The sequence below is a fragment of the Halichoerus grypus genome, chromosome 3 (genome assembly GCF_964656455.1).
Source record: "Halichoerus grypus chromosome 3, mHalGry1.hap1.1, whole genome shotgun sequence".
NCBI lineage: Eukaryota > Metazoa > Chordata > Mammalia > Carnivora > Phocidae > Halichoerus > Halichoerus grypus.
The window spans coordinates 20,853,968-20,873,975 of NC_135714.1; the positions used below are offsets into that span (position 1 = coordinate 20,853,968).

The following is a 20,008-nucleotide window of genomic DNA, read 5'->3' on the forward strand; positions in this document are numbered from 1 at the left end:
AATAATAATAGCCTTTGCCAAGTGTCTATCATCTATCTGGGATGGTTCTAGGCATTTCACATATATTAATCTATTTAATCTTCACAATAGTCACAGGAAAGAAGTACCATTATCCCTGTTTTACAGATGAAAAACTGAGTCTAAAAAAAGGTTAAGTATGTGACAATGTCACATAGTCATTAGGTGGCAGGACTAGGACATTCGGGGCAGTCAAGCTCCAGAACATGCGTTCTTTATCAGACACCACACTGTCTGGTGCCCATCTCAGGGTGTCCAGTCTGACTGCATTCGAGACAAATCCACCCTCCAAAGCCAGCAGATCCCACCCAGACCCCTCACTCCAGCCGAAATGTCCCACGCATCTTGCTGAAGAGGGACGGACAGGAAGACCAAGAAGGTCACAGGTGTGCTGTGCCTGGGTTGAACCTCTGTACAAGAGGCTAACTTGGAGAGTGCTGAACCCTGAAGAGAGTGACATCATGGGCCAGAGGGACCTGTGATATGGTGCATTACATCACTGTACCTCGCTTTCACAGCTACAAAACTGGGAATCTGGACCAAACTACGATTAAAGCCCTGTCTCGACTTGGGGGAATCCAGTTCACCCAACGATTTCCATTCAACAGAAATAACTGAGGTCAGGAACATCGAGGCAGCCATGAAACATGAAAAAAAAATCAAATTAACCTAAAGCAGCTGGAGCATCATTCCTCTCCTTTTCCTCTTTTGGTAATATGTTTTCCAGGCGGCTATTCTATAAAAATCAGGCCTCCGATCTCAGGAGCAGCTGAGGAAAAACAAGAAATAAGAAAGATTATTTCTTGTTCGTCTTTATAGATAGCGTCTATAATCAAAGCACTTTTGAACTCTCCACCCCTAAAAAAAAAAAAAAAAAGGCCTGTGTCTGCACTTTTCCCCCTAGAGAGAATGTTGTTGGCTTTCTTCCTCTTCATTTTGACACTTTCACTTCCTTTGCTGCAGGGTGAAGTGGCCACCAGACTCAGGGTGCAAGTGTCCATCTCTTTCCACAGTGTTTCATGACATTGGAGCCTCCAAGAAGAACCCGTGTTAAGAGTTTCTCTTCAGGATGATTGGACTGCTCTACCCAGCATTGCTGAGGTGAGTGATTCCTCCAACAGAATCTCTCTGTCACGTTGCCCATAAAAATATTGAAGATGCTCTAGTTGATGATTTATGAGTAAGTCAACTGCTCTTTGCCACTTCCACTTCAAGGTGTAATGAACTAACCATCCCTTCTGCCGTCTCACTCCACCCAACTGCGCTCTGGTCACATTCCCCGCTCTCTGGTGAAGCCATAGATTACTCAGCAGAACCCTGAGGCAGGCTTCCAAGGGTGAGGTTTCTATCCCACTAACCAGACGCTCTCCCTCCCTGAGGGCCAGCAGCACTGATCCTTCCTTGGGCTCTTTCCCATCACCTTGTTTTCATGACTCCATGCTTTCCCCTACTTACCCTCGCGGAGGAACACAAGGAGTTCTCTGAAATCAAAAACATGTATGTTCCCTCTAGATATTTTAAATTTTAGCTCCTTCCTTTCTAATAACCCCTTCCAGAAATGTCAGTAGGGGAGGCTAATCAAGTTAGTTGTTTATTGAAAGCAGGCTACTTTCAGCCCAATGTTGGGCTCTGCTGGGAACCGTCTATGACATAGCTGGTATTCTCAGACTTGTAATCTAATTGAGAGACAAGTAGTGTTCATCCATTCATTCCTATGGACATTCAGTACACAATTCTTGAGTGCCTCCTGTATGCTAGGTATTAGGGAAACCATATAAGTGGTTTCCAAACTCTGAGCTCTGGCCCCCCGGGGTAGGAGTTGGGGAATGGAGTTATGACAGAGGGTTGTAAATCCACATATGTCACAAACAGTGTCTGCACATTTTTATTCTCTTCTTATTCATGCATTCATTTGACAAATAGGTACTGAGTGTTTATAAACTTGGAATAATGTCTCAGATGTGTCTGTGTATTTTCCAAAAGCATTTGGATGCAGTTGTGATCAATTAAAAACAAATCCACTTAAAAGTTTTACTGAATTTGAAATGTCCTTTTCTCACTGAGTATTTTCTGGGTCAGTGGACACCAGAAGTTCATTCTCACCATGGACCTGCAGAGAAAGAGTTAACACTTTTAAAATGTGTTCTTATACTGGAAAATGTGGGAACGTCTGCAAGAGAAGGTTAACAGAGAGTCCATAACAATACCCGAAGGTGTGGGTTTTGTAGGATGACAGCCAGGAATGTGTAGGCAAAGAAACCAGGGAGGTGTGGGGGGGAAGCACAGAAGCATGGGGGGGCACCAACGCTATATTTAAACAACCCTTACCCATGTTGGTCTACAGTATGAAGACCACATTACTTTAAAATATGCACATAAACTCTCTCTTTTAAAACGATTTAGTGACAAGTTATTTTATAAAATTAGTATATATATCATAACAAATAAATAATCCAGAACATCTAAATCTCCACCTTACTGCCCAATGCTGATTATTTAGCTCCATTTACGTGACATAGGTTTTTCTAAAGCAAAATATACTACAGTCGTCTGTGTTCATCATTCTTTATACTTTTCCAAGTGCTTTCCCTGTACGTGGTTTGATTGAGCATCACTAGAACGATGAGATGTGGACAGGACAGGACAGGACATTATTCTGATTTTATAGATAAAGTTAGAATGCTGAAGAATAGACAATGAATTACAAGGATACAAAAATAAGCAAGGGTTAGCTAGGTAAAATTGGCAGGAAAGTGGATTACGAAGAAATGTAAAATGGCCCTGGGATGCAGAATCTGGAATTTGGGAAAGAGGAGGTAAGCTAAAATCCTGTGCTTCTACGGGCGGGCCATCATGAGAGTTCTAAAAAGATTGTGCTCATATTAAACACCAATCTCTTAAAATAGAAAAAGAGACATTTTAAGAAGGGCCTAGAAAAAAAGGCAAACAACAAATATTTTTTTAAAAATGGAAAATAAAATCTAGAAAAGACAGTCCAACAAGCAGAGTGATGCACGGCAGGAAAATTAAGGGCAACTAAGTGAGGTTCAAGTTGGCTAAATGGAATTCAACCCAGTAGGACTTTCTGTTAACTGTACTTTCATGGAACAATAATTCATGTGGCCTAAAAAAAGTCCAAAAGATTAAACTATATTGGGTCTCATTTCAGGTGATGCATATTTAAGTGAAAGGCCTCACTGTCAAAAGAATGAGCTTGGGTTTGAATTTTGCTTTCAACACACATTAGCCATTAGGCAACTACTTAATACTTAAACTGTCCGAGCTTTGTTTTTGTTTTTTTTCCATCTCTAAACTGAGTATGATGACATTTCCCTTGCATGGTTGCTGCAAAGATTCGAGATGTTATATGCAAAGCACCTAGTAAACTACGCAGGACATTGCAGAAACTCAAGCAGGGAGAGTTGGTATGTTGGGTGGTGATGCTGGGTCTAATTTATATGCATTCTCTTGGCCTGAGCACTAGACTTGGAGTCAACAGAATCTAAGTTTTGGGTCCTGACTCTTCCGCTTAGTAACCATAAGATGAGATATTATTAAAGGTATTTAGGTTTATTCATCCTGAATCTCTTTTTCTCATATAAAAATGAGTATAATTTCCCCTCCTATTTCTAGTTCAAGGTTCAAATGAAATGGTGTAGGTTAAGTTGCTCTTAAATATAAATGTCATGTAAAAAGAATATCATTGCTGCTAAAGTCTTTAAAAACTAATCATCTAGGTTAAAACAGATGTGTCACTATATATGTAACAATTGTATCCCTGTAATAAGAACATAGGGTAGAAGTCTATCCATGTTTTCAGAAGGCCTAGTAGCAACAACAACAAAAACCCCTCAAATTATAAGAAATGTTTAGTTAGCATAGGGGAAATTGTTCAATTTTATGGATAAGGAAACATTTGAACAGGCTTACAAGGGTCATGGTGGACCGTCCATCTCTAGGCTGACATCAGAAAGGATGAACAGCCTTCTGTCCCGAGTTTATCAGAGAATCAGAGAGTCCTCAGCCCAGGAGGGACCAGAGATAGTGCCACCCACCCATCTGGTTTAACCCAGAGAAGTGAAGTTATTTAATCACAAGGACACCCACAGGGAGCATCTCCAGGGGCCAACTTGCCCCCTGCCTCTACCTTAGGCTTCTGCTCACTGTTTTCCGTGACTACCCCGTTACTTCGGTGCAACTGCATTCCCCCATGGCTTTAAAATCTCTGCATCTGGTAAATGGGAAGGACTGGAGAGCAAATGCTAGGCTGCCTGCTAAGCTACAGGACAAAATCTCCCTCGAATGTTTCCGTGTAGGGCCAGAGGGCAGTGAGGGGCTGGAACTTAACATCTTGAAGTTCCTCTCCTCCTTTTGCATTTATGATATCATCCAGGAAACATTTAAACAACCTAGATGGAACGAAATGTCTTGCCAGGTGGTGGCTTGTGATATATACAGACAGCCCCGACTCACAAAGAAAGACTACAGAGGTCCCATACATACAAACAGCTGCTGCCATCCGCCTGGCCCCCGCCACCTTGCAGCTGCCGTGGGCTGGGTGAAAAAATTAAAAAAGAAAGAAAGGGGATAGAAAAAAAAAAAAAAACTTGGACCACTTGCAGATTCGGCACATTCAGAGGCAGAAGAAGGCAAGAAGCTGTGGAAACAGGAATCGCATAAGGGAATGGACTCTCCAGATGAATTTTCAGCCACGGGCGATCTGGCATCAGCCCCCACTCTCTTTGCCCTGAAAAATCTCCTCCCGGGAATGACTGTCCTCTTCCATCCGGAAGACTCTATCAATGTACGATTTTGCCTCCAAGCCTTTTTGGAAGAAGGCAGGAATAAATAATTTACCATTAGAAATCTCTTTCAAAAAGCCCCTCCCCTCTTTAATGGTTAATAATAAGAGGGCCTACCTCATGGGGTGGTTGTGAAGACAAAGTGAGTCAATGAAGAAGTACTTATAACTGTGCCCAGTGTATGCTTTAACACTGAGAAATGTCATAAAAGTGTTGGCTTCCTGTATAACCATGGTTATTTCCACTTTACAGATGAGAAAACTGAGGCTTAGAGAAATTAAATTACCCTAGCTAAGTCATAGAACGTAGAGGTAGAAGCAAGATTCAAATCTAGGTCTGTCTCCAAATCCTATAATCTTAACTACTGTGTATAAACAGTCATATGCCTGGCATTGGGCAGTCATTAACACATTAGCAAGAATTTACTCAAGCACATTGTTTTCTGCTGAAAATCAACTCAGCTCAGCTGCACTCAGGAAACAGGAATTTTGACTAGGGAGGGGGGCAAGTAGGTTATTTGGGGAAAGAGCAGAAGAGCTGATCGAGAGACCACAGCTGGGTATTGAGTAGGAAGCCTGGAGGCAGTGATACCCGTGGACAGGAGAGGTAAAAAAAAAAAAGAGCAGTTTAGGGGGAGTCAAAGATGAATTCTGACCCAAGTGAAATTTCATCTCGATCTGACTCAGGAGAAGGGGGAGGAAGATTTCTATCTTTTTCCCCACCTACCATCTCTTGTCCCACCCACGGTTCCAAATTACTTATTAGTACTCTTGGTAGACTACAAGAAAGTTTAAATAAACTTTTGTGAGCTGGTTGGAAACATAATGCTTCCACTCCCATTTGTCTTGCGTTTCTTTTGGGAAATGTGTGCTGAGTTCCCAACAAATGACTTGTAATGTAATACAACGTCTCCCTGGGTTAGGCACCTTGCTGGGTGCTGGGAATACCAAAGGAGATATAAGGCAAGGTGTGTGCCCTTGAGCAGGAGCCCCGAGGGGGAGAGATGTGTAAGCAGCTAAGAGACAATGCGCTGAGTGCAACGTGTTGAGTGTAACAGGAGAGGTGTGTACAAAGTGCCTTGGAGCACAAAGGAGGGGGACGGGGAATTGCTTTTAAATCAACTTTTGGAATCCAACCTCTCGGCAAGTTGGGAGCTGCATGCAATGCATTAGAAGTTACTGTAAGGACGTACTTACCATTTAGTACTGAATGAACTCATTCTTCAACAGGACTGTTGCCTGCTTTTTTCCTGGCAAGCAGTAATATCAGTATCTGTGTTTTTTTCGAAGAGGTAAGAGAGAGAGGTGATTGCATGGACCCTGAACTCAGATTGCTCTGGTTTGAATCTGACTTTCACTTACTAGTCATATGACATTTGCCTCTTTCGGTCTGTTTTTTTATCTGTAAAATGGGGCCCATGAAAATACCTTCTTCATAGGGAAGATAAATGAGCTAACGCATGCAAAGCCCAGCGCCCAAGATGGAATAAACATCTCACCCCAATCTGGCTACAACTAACTGGGTGACAGATATTAATTGGCTTCAAATAATTTCACCAAGTGGAGCTGTGTTTCTGGAAGATCGTTTTAAGGGATACACAGACAAGCATGTTTACATTGTTTTTTAAAGATTTATTTATTTGGGAGAGGTGGGGAAGGGCAGAGAGAGAGAGAATCTCCAAGCAGACTCCATGCTGAGCGCAGAGCCCGGTGTGGGGCTCGATCTCACGACCCTGAGGTCATGACCTGGGATGAAACCCCGACACTTAACTGACTGTGCCACCCAGGCGCCCCTTGCATGCTCACGTTTTAATAGCATGTATTTATCCTCACATGTTGGGGGGGGGAAATACATATAACCCATCAAACCCAAATTTTAAAGATATCATTTCCTAAGAGGAATAAAAAAAATTAGAAATTTTTAGTGAAACTAAAAGAAAGCTATTTAGGAAATAATAGTCAGATGTTACGTCTTGTCTTTCAGAATAAAAGTACCAAGCTGACCAGGAGACTTAAATCGAGACTAGGACAGCAGACAGATGTTTCACTTTAAATTTTTCTTCTTCTTTTCTTTTTTTCTTCCCCCCCTTTTTTTTGCACTGGGTATGGGCTTGAATTCATTTTAGTTTTCTTAATATCAAATACATCTATGAAAGAACATATTAAAATCTTCTCTAGATTTTTATTTTAAAGGGATATGGGGAAAAAACATCACAGATTAGGAACTGCAGCAAGTGATGGTCTCCCTTTCTGTGTTTTCTCTCTGTAATGAAATTCAAAACTTTCATCGAGGACTCTGGGGAAAGGCACCATTTTCTAATGCCCTAACTAAAGGGAGAGTGCGTCTGAATAGCAGAAAAGAATGCCTTCTGCATGCCCGCACTTTCTTGGCCCCAATTTCCATCCTGGTGGAAAAATTCCCTGAAGCCTACGACAGCTGAGCTTTTCGCCTGGAATTCAGATGATCAGAAAAGGAAAATTCTACCCTGACGTTCTGGGGGTACTTGAGCAGCTTGTGATGCACACAAAGGCCAGAGAGTGGACCTGCCACCTGCCGTGTCCACCCCACAAGCTGGGGGAGCTCGAGCTCAACGGGATTCGAGTTTGGGGGAGGCAGTGGGAAGGAGACATAAGAGATGAGGACAGGCCGGTGTCGACTCATTCGCTGGGTTTCCCCCAAGTTGCAGTAAGGTCTCTGGGGCACCCAGTTACCTCTACCCTTTCTTTGTAAAAATTACCCCCAGGAAAGTCCCTCTGTCTATCACAACAGTTAGCCTTTGAAGCTTATGGAATGGTCATGCCTGGACGGGGTTTCCCTGGGGTCAGTATCCCCATCCAGGCTTCTCCTGGCCCGACTATGTCACCTCCACTGACAGGCTTGAACAGAGCGGAGTGTGTTAAAGGCACACAAGACCAAGGGACACTCTGCATGCTATGTCTGTTAAGTAGAGCTGTCGCCTCATACCAGCCTATGCGTCTTCTCCTCTCTCACTCGTCCTGTGCAGATGGCCTCCACTAACTGAGCATCCTCCCCTGCCCTCCACCAACCTGGTCAAGCAGTCTTTTTCCCCCAGCTAGGAAAGGGAGAAGCAATGAATCCCCTTGTGGGTCCCACCCTGGGAGAGCAGGGACAGAGGAAAGAGTACTCACTGATTGGGGGCAGTAGGTTTCAGATAAATCCTTTTACTTCAGCCTCAAGAATAGGATTCTCAGGTACAATACAGGACACCCAGTTCCATTGGAACGTCAGAGAAACAACAACTAACTTTTTAGTAGCAGTATGTCTGAAGTACTCATAATAAATACTTAGATGAGATGTTATTTGTTATCTGACATTCCTATGTAACTGGGTGTCTATATTTTCATTTGCTAAATCCGACAACCCTACTCAAGAACAACCTCATGAGGCTGGCATTATTATTCCTGTTTTAAAGATGGGCAAATGAGGTTTGGAGGGATTGAGTGTCCGGCCAGCAACCACAGTGCTTGCGGGTGACAGAGTAGAGATGTCATTTTTGACCCAGACCCACTGATTTCAGGACCAATGATATTTCTACAATACCAAACAGGGATCCGAGCCTTCAACAAAAGGACTAGATAGGATGCTGATGGAGGAAAGTGAGACATTCTCGAAGGAGTATGGGGAGATTCTTGGGTGCCTTGTCCAAAATGTAGAAAATCGTTCAATAAACAGTGGGTGGCTGTAATTGAATTGAATTATTACCACGTTTGGTAGCTAAAAGACTCTGCTCCTTCCCTATACACACTCCTAAGAAACACTTGTCCCCCCCTCCCAGCTCTAGTCCCCCTTCAACAGGACCCTTCAGCTCCTGCAGGGAGCACTTCACCCCATGTGTATAAGCAATGGTAGATGAGGTCATTGGACACAGCTCCAAAAGAAGATTCGAGTCATGTTACATCCATTTAACACATGGAGGAAACCCACAGGGCTGAAGGAATTGGCTGGCCCAGGGAATAAACCGGTCCTCTTTCAGCTGGATAACCTTCAAAGCTCAGTGTGTGTAGCTTAGTCACCTTGCTTGAACCAGGCCACCTCACCAGAACTTGAAAATATCGATGTGCCCTTCAGTTGGTGTTGTTTTAGGATAGCAGAGGCTGTGGGGATAAAGAGAGGGAAAGGGTATTCTCCTAGAACTCTTTCTCACTTGTACATAAGATCAATCAGTAGAAACCTTCTGCCTCGTTTCCTTCTTAAATCTATGAAGCTCTATGAATCTGGACACAGGACTCTTTTTGGAGTACATACAGCTCAGAGATGCCCACAAACCTCCAGGTCCCAAGGGAAATTACTGTGGCTCTGTACATAGGGGGACATCTTACCCTCCTCATCTTAAGTCCCAGTCTTTTCCTCCAGACCCTCACTGGAGAAGCCACACGAGGATAGAGGGTAGCCAGTAAGAGCCAAGGAAAATGGCATTGAAAGAAAATGTGCACCCAAATCTGTCACCACTGGGAAAGTTGGCTACCTTATAATCATTTTAATATCTGATGATGAAAGCAATAAATTCTCATTGTGGGGAAAATTTGAAAGTGCTAAAAAGTATAAAGAAACAAAAACTACCCATAATCTCCTCATGCTGAGAGAGAACCTCTCCTAAAATTGCGGTGAATTTCCCAAGGATCTCTGTCCATATAATAAACATAATTGGCCTTATACTTCATCTATGACTTTGTATTCCACTTTTTCTAACCTAACAAATTATAACTTCCCTCACATCATTAAAAACTCTTCAAAGAATCTTCATGACTTTGATGACCCATTAACAGATACATTGAAAATGGCATAATTTATTTAATTATTCTCCTGCTGCTAAAGATACAGAGTGTTTCCAAGGTTTTTCCCTAATAGAAGTAACATAGCAGTGAACATCTTCCTCACATACATTTTTTTATCAGACCCTCGGCACCTGTTCCCTTATGTCTAAAATCTAATATAAAGTGGCATCCGATATTTGACCCAAAGATATGTGTCTTATCATGTTTTCTGTTTTTGCCATGCTCGACAAAGGGCCCCATGTCTTCCAGAGGCCCCACCAACTGAACTAGTTGGAGAAACACTGTGGTCGAGTATTGAGCAAGGACTACCTAGTCCCTTGTCAAATGAAGGGGGCTTCTTCACAGCCGGGAGTTCCAATCCCCTGTAGACTCGGGCCGTGGTTTGTAAGAGAGAGACAGAGACAGAAACAGAGAGATAGAAACAGAGAGAGAGAAAATCCCAGGAAACATTCTCAGAGAAAGCACCGCACGATGTAATGCCGCTGGGAACGTGACAATAAAAGTCCTCAGAACTGTGCCGCTTGGTATTTTTACAGAACCATTGCTTGCTGATTCAGTTAATGATAATGTTGGGTTCCAAATTTTTTCCAAAAGGGAGTCTTAAGTGTTCTCAACTTGGACGGGGCTGGCTTAAAAATAAACAAATAAGTTATATAAGTCCAAACTTTGGAGGATCAGGTTTTAGAAGCCCAAACTCTGGCGTCGGATTAAAGGGGCCCGCTCACATCCTGTGGTGGGGCCTCACGTGCAGCCTTCAGGGAGGAGCAACAAGAGAACATTCCAGCGGTCCCTGAAATCCAGCTTCTAATTTGAGCACCAACACCCACCGGGAACCGTGCAGAGGGCACCCTGCGTCGCAGGGCTTAGAAGACAGGGGAGAGAGACAAAAAAGCAAGTGCCACCACGGGTAGCTGGGGACGGACTTCTCTTTTTTTGCTTTCTCCCAATGTCAGATCTTTGGAAAGGCTTAATGGTGTTATTCAAGAGCTGTCATCTTCTGCTTGGCATCTGGCTGCGTTTTAGTGGGAGGCGAACCAATTACTTGAAAGCTTCTAAGACTCCTCCTCCAGGAAGAAAGACGTCAGATTCCTCAAAGTGACCAGGGTGGAGGGAGCCCCACTTTGGGTCCAGCTGCGGGAACTTTCGAGGGACAGGAGCAGCCCAGGGCTCCGGCGGGGTTCAGAATCCTCCATGCACTCCAAGAGTAATAAGAATATGCAAAATGTCACAAATGAGTGTCTCCATTCAAGTATTTAGGTATCGCAGTTATTAAAAGCTTTGTAAGTGGGAGGTGCCGAGGACCCAAGGATAAAAGATGAAGTACAATAGACCCTGCCCTCAAATTGCTGATTCTCACTGAGGAGAATAGATCTGGTCACAAATAGCCAGAAAATGCTACATGCCCATCACAAATGGCAGTGGAGACCAGGGATGGACACGGGCCAGGAGAGCAAGGTAAAAGCAGTACTCACTTCTAGCCAGTAACCGGCTTTCTGGACTGTGGGCCCAGTGTGGCTATAGCCTCAGATTTTCCAAAGCAGGAGAATGCGATTTTTCTGTAAAATATCCCCATTTCTTTTTAAGCTGGCTGAAAAAAATTGTTAACACTATGCAAACTAAACAAAACATACCCATGAGCTGGATCAGAACAAGCCACCAGTGTGGACCTCTGATGCAGACTTTATTTGTTAATATGGAGAAATATCTACCCTTATGAAAAAAGCACTTTACATAAATATGTTGAATATGATCTTGTTCCAAATCATGCATTTAACACATAGGAAAAAGATGGAAGGTGATACATCAAAGTGTTAACAGTAGATCCTGGACAGCAGGACTATAAATGATTTTTTTCCCTCTTGTTTTTCTATCTCTAATGACATTTTTACAATGAGCATGTGTGGCTTCCATAATCAGAATTTTCAACAAAATTAAAATTTTTATAAGAACACCCAAGTGTTGTTTTATTATGAAACAGGTAATATATTTTGAAAGCTTTAAGAAATAAGGAAAAATTAAATAAGAATAAGTATTGGAAAATGTTAAGAATAATAAGGTTGGAGTAATAAGAAAATAAATGGTGTACATTAGACATTTACAGTGAGATTTACAGGCATTATTTTACTTACTCTTCTCAACTTCTGTGTAATGGGACTACTGTTATTCCCATGCACAGGGGAGAGGATGAGGCTCAGAGACATTAAGTAACTTGCCCAAGGTCACACAGCTCATAAGTAGCAGAGCTAGAATTCAAAACCCAGGTCATCTGCATCCAGAGGGTATGTGTTCTCCTAACCTTAAGTAGGAGATTAGTCCCCCACTTTCCAAGGTTTCAGTTTCTGAGTTTTCAGTTACCTGTAGTCAACTGTGGTTGGGAGACAGAAGATCTTCCTTCTGACAAGTCATCAGAAGGTCAATAATAGCCTCACGCTATGTCCCAAGTGCCTACACCTGTCACCTCACTTCAGCTCATCGTGTAGGCATTTCATCCTCTCCCATCATCCCAAGAAGAAGGTTGAGTATGGTACTATCAGGTATTATGAGAGAGAAAGCGAGAAACCACATTCACATAACTTTTATTACAGTATACGGTTATAATTGCTCCATTTTATTATTATTAGTCGTTGTTCTTCATCTCTCCCTGTGCCTAAATTAAACTTTACCACAGTCTGTTTGTATAGGAGAAGCATGGTATCTATAGGGTTTCAGGCATCCACTGGGGGTCTTGGAAAGTATCCCCCGTGGATAAGGGGGGAGTATTGTACTAGAAGCAAAGTGAATGAGGAAGGTCAAAGAGATGGTGGTCTTTGACCTGAGCCTTGAAGACCCAGTAAGAGTTCCACCCGTAGAGATAGGAAGGAAACAATATCGCAAAGGAGTTGAGATGATCCCAGGGGGCAGAGCGAGAAATTCTGATGAAGTGAGGTAAGTGGGCTGGAGATAGTCACGAGAGTCGGAAGTACTAAATGCCAGGCATGCTAAAGAATTACACTATATTTATAGTCAGTGGGAGCCATTGACATTTCCAGTACCAGAAGGAGATGGGTGCCATGGTGTTATTAACTTGCTGGGACTGCCATAACAAAATACCACAGACTGCGGGGCTTACACAACAGAAACTTATTTTCTCACAGTTTTGGAGGCTGGAAGCCCAAGAGCAAGGTATCGGCAAGCTTGGTTTCTCCTGAGGCCTCTCCCCTTGGCTGGAAGAGGGTCTCCTTCTCAGTGTGCCCTCCCATGACCTTTCCGCTGGCATCCCGCCTTCCTCTTCTCCTAAGGACACAGTCGGATTGAATTAAAGCCCACCCAAATAGCCTCAGTTAACTTGATTTCCTTTTTCAAGGCCCTGTCTCCAAACACAGGCACATTCTGAGGTACCGAGGGTTAGGACTTCACGTGAATTTGGTGGAAAACCAAGACCATAGACACCGCTCGCATCTCTTTCCCTCCTCCCCATTTTCCTCAGTACCAAACAGCCCAGCGTGAACAATGACCATCTCTGCGCTGGGACCCTCAACACTTATCACTGGAGAAATGTGTTATGAATTACTGCTAAGATTTCTCTCCTGATTCTCCTGGAGCTCTGGGAGTTCAGATGGCCAGACCGGTGTTGGCCCATGAGGTCACGTGCAAAAAAGCACAGTCCAAATAGCCATAGGGGATTTTCAAAAATATTGTAATCTCTGACTTGCGTCTTCCCAAGCAAACTTAAAGAGGACCCAAATCATAGCCCTCCAGCCACACGGATAAGCCTAATTCTCCCCTACTCACGGCAGCTACTTCCTTTCTTCCCTCTAAACCCCTAGACTACAAAGACAATTCTCTCCCCTCGCCTCTTCCAACCTCCCAACTTTTTATTATTTAATTCCTTTCTACAGGAATCAGGGCACAGGGTCATATTAATAATTGTCTACCTCGGGGCGCCTGGGTGGCTCAGTCCGTTAAGTGTCCAACTCTTGGTTTCAGCTCAGGTCATGATCTCAGGGTCGTGAGATCGAGCCCTGCATGGGGCTCTGTGGTCAGCGGGGAGTCTGCTTGAGGGTCTCTCTCTTCCTCTGCCTCTGCCCCTCCCCCTCTAAAATAAATAAATCTTTTAAGAAAATAACCGTCTAGCTCATCACACGCAGATATGTCTCCCTAACGCCACTAACACAAGCCGGCGTTGGCATAACCCCTTGTAAACCAAAGCTTTTTTTCACTTCAATTCTATCTCCTGACACTTCTAGCAACTCAGGCAACTAGAAGGCAATTTCATCTTTGGAGGCTGGGGGAAGAATGAGGTTTTCGGAAATTTTTCTGACAAACTTAAGGCTGGCTAGTGGTGGGGTAGGAACTGGCCGGTCCCTACAGCCTTCTTCTCAGGACTCGACCCAGGATGCTCCTATTCTCAAAACAGGTGGCAATGGGGGTTTGGCCCACAGCCTGGAAGTGCCCCGTATAATATTAAGAACATTGAAATATCCCAGAGTTGCCCCAAAGTAATTTTCTTTTTTTTTTTTTTTAAGATTTTATTTATTTATTTGACAGAGAGACACAGCGAGAGAGGGAACACAAGCAGGGGGTGTGGGAGAGGGAGAAGCAGGCTTCCCGCCGAGCAGGGAGCCCGATGCTGGGCTCGATCCCAGGACCCTGGGATCATGACCTGAGCCAGAGGCAGAGGCTTAACGATTGAGCCACCCAGGCGCCACCCCCCGCAAAGCAGTTTTCCCTTGCCAGAAAGCACAGTAAGAGAGGCAATCTACATATAAATGCAGGACTTTTTTTTTTTTTAAGATCATTATGGTGTTTGGGAGAGAGGGGGAATTTTTTTTTTTTTTTTCCAGAAGAGAGTTGTATTTTTAAAGCGGTTTTCCTTTTGCAAAGTGGCAAACTTCCCTAGGTATTTTTCACTCTCAAAAGTTCTTGCAACCTTTATTGACACCCTCTGCCTGTGTCAGATGGCAGGAGCAATGGAAGTCATTTGGCACACGGCACGGGAGATGGCAGGGAAACAGTCCCTCCCCTCCACTCCGCTGTCCCGGTAATCTGTTTTCCTCATTGCTGCAAAGGAAACCGTAAGCGCATTTTGCCCACTCCAAACCCCTGAAACTGGAGTTATGAGGTCGGATGGAGGAGGCCAGGAAAAATAATTTCTTGGGGTGGTTTGCTGCTTTCTGAGGCCTTTTACTAGTGACCTGTAATACTAATTACCCCGCTTTCCTGTCTGAATAAGACATCTTTATGATGATTCACGGCTGTGGAAGTCAGCGTCAATAAACAGGCCACTGAAATTCAATTCTGTTGCATCTCAAAACTGGATTCTTAGGATCTTCACAGGTAAATCCAGTCTCCTTGTAATCCAGGTCAGTGTTGGGTATAGACATGGGAGCAGGAACTCCGAGGCCTTCGGGGGGGAAAGGAACCTCTGGTGGTGGCCCACTTGGGGACAAAGCATAGAATCATTTCTTTCTGGGACACCTGGGTGGCTCAGTCGGTTAAGCGTCTGCCTTCGGCTCAGGTCATGATCCTGGGGTCCTGGGATCGAGTCCCGCATCAGGCTCCCTGCTCTGCGGGGAGCCTGCTTCTCCCTCTGCCTCTGCTTCTCTCTCTCTCTGTCTCTCATGAATAAATAAATAAAATCTTAAAAAAAAAAGAATCATTTATTTCTGCTCTTTTGGGTTTGTTTGTTTTTAAAGGAGATCAATGTCTAAGAAATCCTGGTTCCATCATTTATTGGCTACGTAACATTTTTTTGCAACTTTATCTCTCTGTGCCTTGGTTTCCTCATCTGTAAAATGGGGGAAATAGCAGTACCTACCTCACAGGGTTTTCATGAGGCTTAAATGAGTTAATATTTATAAAGCAGTTAGACCAGTACCTGGTACATAGTGAGGGCTCTCTGCGGATTTGAAAAACACACTTGGAGAAAATACTCATGTTTAATTAAATCAAGCAGAGTGACCTGAAGGGCAAAGTTGGCTGCCTGTACCCTGGGATCTGATGCTCTCTTTCCTGCAGAGTGAGCCTGAGTAGGACACCCAGAGGTCAGAGCAGCCCTTCAACAATGAACCAAGAAGTGAGGAGGGAAATGCACAGGTCCAGAGCCGGCCGTTTGCTTTCCCAGGCCAGCGAACAATCGTTCTCAGAAACAAAGTTAGCCGACTTCAAAATTTTCCTCCCTAGAAAAGAATTTTGAGGGATGCTTGGGTGGCTCAGTTGGTTAAGTGTCTGCTTTCGGCTCAGGTCATGATCCCGGGGTCCTGGGATCGAGCACCGCATCGGGCTCCCTGCTCTGCGGGAAGTCTGCTTCTCCCTCTCCCTCTGCCTGCCGCTCCCCCTGCTTGTGCTCTCTCACTCTCTCTGTCAAATAAATAAATAAAATCTTTTAAAAAAATGAATTTGAAAACTATACCTCTGCACACATGCTTAATTTACCTAAACTTTATCAAAATTTTAAGATTAGATGATTGCAGAAGATACATTATACACTATAAAAATTGACATTTGAAAAGAAGACAGTTGCATCACTATTTTAAACAAATCCTATGGAGTTATTACCTCGGCAAATATCCTAGCAATTTGCCACCCATTATTACCCATTTAAAAAATACACAAATGGAAAATAAAAATTAAAACAATATATACACAAACAAGCTTTTCTTTCATACTGAGAAATCCTACATTTCTCTTTTATCTCCTTAAACTGCTATTCTATTTGTCTTCCTCCTCGGAATTTTATCCTAATAAAATTTTTGTAAGTTAGTCTTCCGTTCATCATCCTGTTGTGCTTCTCTGCAACACACATGGGAATATTGTTTCCTCTGGCCACTAGGCTCTAAATATAAAAAAAAAGGAAAGAAAGAAAAGAAAGAAAGAAAGAAGGAAGGAAGGAAAGAAAGAAAGAAAGAAAGAAAGAAAGAAAGAAAGAAAGAAAGAAAGAAAGGAGAAAGAAAGAAAGAAAGAAAGAAAGAAAGAAAGAAAGAAAGAAGAAAGAAAGAAAGAAGAAAGAAAGAAAGAAAGAAAGAAAGAAAGAAAGAAAGAAAGAAAGAAAAAGAAAGAAAGAAAGAAAAAGAAAGAAAGGAAGGAAGGAAGGGAGGAAAGAAGGAAGAGGGAAGGAGGGAGGAAGGAAGGGAGAAAGAAAGAGAGAGAGGTTCCTTGAGATTTAAGTATCATAAGTACTAGCAGCATACAACTGATCAAAACATCATCAATATATTTTAACTTTTGATATGTAATTATAATCTCAGAAGTAATTTTAATGCATTTCAATGAGATGGGTGGAGATATTTCCCCCCAATTAGTTAATATATTCAAGAATGACTATCACTTACTATTAGAGAGATTAAAATTAATCTAATTAAAAGATTAGAATCATTGCTATTCCCGACATTCAGTTCTTTGAACTCCTTCCTAAGCGTGTGCCCCAAACACAATATAACTCGTAAGCATCTATACCTTTGATTAGGTCTTTCTCCAATTTTACTGAAAGTAAATAATTGAAAACCATCTAATTTGGGAAAGGATTTGTTATTCAGTCATTAATGTCTCATTCTGTGAAGTATAACCAAAAAGGCCAAGACTTGTAAATTACTATTATTTTACTTGCTATCTTTTCATTTAGAGGCACTTTGTTAAATTAGTTTCAGTAAGAGTTGAGAAAATCAAAATACTTATTTACATCTTTTGGAGTAGAACTACTTTAATGTTTTTATCTTGTGGGGTGCTTTAAATAAAATTTTGTCAAAATCTTATTCAGATTTGGCTCATTCAACTGATGAAAAATATTCTGTCATATAACCCAATTATCAGACAAATCAGCCAAGTTAGGTACATTTCTTGTCATTAAAAGTGTGACTTTATTTCTTAAATGAGTGTCTTAATAATCATTTTGGAGAGTATTATTAAAAAAAACACTGAGAAATAAATTATGGAATGCATCATAGAAAATAGATTACTAAAAAGCAGCCACGTTTACATTGATATAGATCAGATATAATTAATTTTATAATGAGTGTAAAACAGGATAACAATGCTGTTTCTCATTACTTTGATTTGCAATAAAATAGCACACTATTTTCCCAAAATTATGTTATTTGTGGAGCCAGAAATGTGATAGAAAGCATGATACTCTTTCTGTAAGTTGTGTGAATGTGTGCTTCTAACTCTGATACATGGCTTTGGGAATAATTAAATAAGAATTATGTCCAAAAATCAGAAGTAATTTTGTTAATTTCCTTAGTTCTCATGCCTAAACTTTTGTTTAATGAAGTTATTTAATAAGAAAGTAATATGTATCCGTATACTACTAAAACTAACCGAACCAACATGTATCAAATACCTAAGTATTTATTCATAAGAAGTAGGTAAGATACGATTTTTATCAAAATCAGCTCCAACAACCTCATGGAATAGCATATACAATATCTGAAAAATGTAACCTAAAATTTCTATCTTCAGGTTTTATGCAATGTATCATGGAAATCTTGGTGGTCCGAGAAAATATTCCAGTTATATCTTTTAAGAGTTAGCATCATTAATTAGCCTGGACAGCTCAACTGGTGTCAGGCACTTTCCTTTCCAGTTAATGATAAGTCCTAGGGATGAGGAATCAGACTTTTCTTAAATACACAAATTGCCCCAACACACACACGCACACACATAGGCACAGATGTTGCCGTTAGTAGTCAGATTCAACCACAAGAACAAAAAGATTATAGGATACCCACCCATCAGATAATAATGGCCAATATTTAATGGGCACTTACTAGGTGCCAGTCACCATTCAAAGTTATTGACATATACTAGCACTTAATTGGTCCTTATACAGCAACTTTGTGAGGTTGGTCTGATAAGCGTCCCCATTACCAGAGGAGGAAATGGATACTCAGAGGCCACAGGACTGGCAGCTGGGGAAGGCAGTATGTCATCCAAGGGCGCCTTAGCCCCAGAGCTCAGTTTAATCATCACACACTTGGCCTTCCTGGCACATGAGTTCATTTATTATTACTTCCATTCCATAATTAACCACTACTGGTCCGTAATAGCAACCCCGGTGGTAGGCAGAATAATGCCCTCCCCAAAGGACATCCATATTCTAATCTCTGGGACCTGTGAGTGCGTGGCAGGAGGGCCTTTGCCGATGTGATTGAGTTAGGGATCTTGAGATGGAGAAAATGTCCTGGATTACCCCAGTGTCCTCAAAAGGTGTATCAGGGAACGGGAGGCCGGAGAGTGAGAGTCAGGGGAGACCTGACCGTGGAATCAGAGGTCAGAGTGAGTGACAGCTGACTGTGAAGATGAAGGAAGGGGCCACGAGGCAGAGAACAGCAGCAGCCCCGAGAAGCGGGAAAAGGCAAGAAAACAGGCTCTCCCCTAGAGCATGCCGAAAAGAGCACAACCCTCCCAACATGTTGATTTTAGCCACATAAGGACCAGGTCAGACTTCTGACCTCTCCAACCGTAAAATAATAAATCTGTGTTGTTCTAAGCCGCTATGTTTGTGGTATTATTACAGAAGCAATAGGAAACTAATTCAACCGCCAAAGCACAAAGCAAGGGCATCAATCAGAGGAGGGCATGAGCATCGACCAACCATCGTATACAAGCTGATGGCAGCGCCACGCTTGCTGCCAAATAAAGCCAGGAAATACGTTTGAGCAGCTAAGAAACAACAAATAGGTTCTTGTTTCTGTTCTTGCCTCTTGTCTCCGTTTTAGAATAAGTGAAGATTATCCATGGAGATTCTCATTTTTACTTTTACAAAATTGACTTTGGTGGTTCTTTTTATGATACTTTCCCCTCCTTTGCTTCAGTATCAATTTTTGCTTGGAGACTTTTCAAAACTTTCCCTTTCCGAACATTTCCTGCTGGGTTTGAGCCCTGACTCTACCAGTGAACTTGCTCCCAGACCATTGGCATTATTATAATTGCTGCGGTAATAATTCATGTAACTATTAGCCCGTGCTCAAAGGAAGCACCTTCTCTGCTCTTACATAATTGCTAATTCCGCTGTCAGACGGTCTTCCTGCATCTCAAGCTCCACACAGCAGCCAGAGGGAGTTTTCACTCCAGAAATCTGACAGTGTCATTCCTCTCCTCCAACTCCTTCCCTGACTCCCACTACACTGAGAATGAAGAACAGATTGCTAAGCGTGAGAGCCAAGCGCCCCTCGTGATCGGCCTCCCCTCATGGTCTCCCAAACTCACCCGGCGTCTCTCTCCCAAGCTCTGCCAGACTCCAGCCCTACCACGCTGCTCATCGCTCTGAAACGTGGCAGGTTCTCTCAAGCCTCCGTACCTGCACATCCTGCTTTCTTTACCTGGGGCAACATCTGCTCCCTTTTCCATCAGGCTAATGCTGTCCCCTCCTTCCCTGACTCAAGGAGAGATCTGATTGTTTCCCAGCATCACCGG

The 20,008-nt window shown here is 42.6% G+C and overlaps 1 protein-coding gene across 1 annotated transcript in view; it reads left to right on the forward strand.

Annotated features, from left to right (window-relative positions):
• Positions 1–979: 979 nt before the first annotated feature.
• The window catches only part of RBPJ (recombination signal binding protein for immunoglobulin kappa J region), a 220,561-nt gene continuing 201,532 nt past the window's right edge, over positions 980–20,008 (forward strand). The window contains exon 1 of the mRNA XM_078068470.1: positions 980–1,119. Within this exon, the coding sequence (XP_077924596.1) occupies positions 1,088–1,119 (32 nt within the window). The 5' untranslated portion in view covers positions 980–1,087. The remainder of the gene's footprint in view (positions 1,120–20,008) is intronic.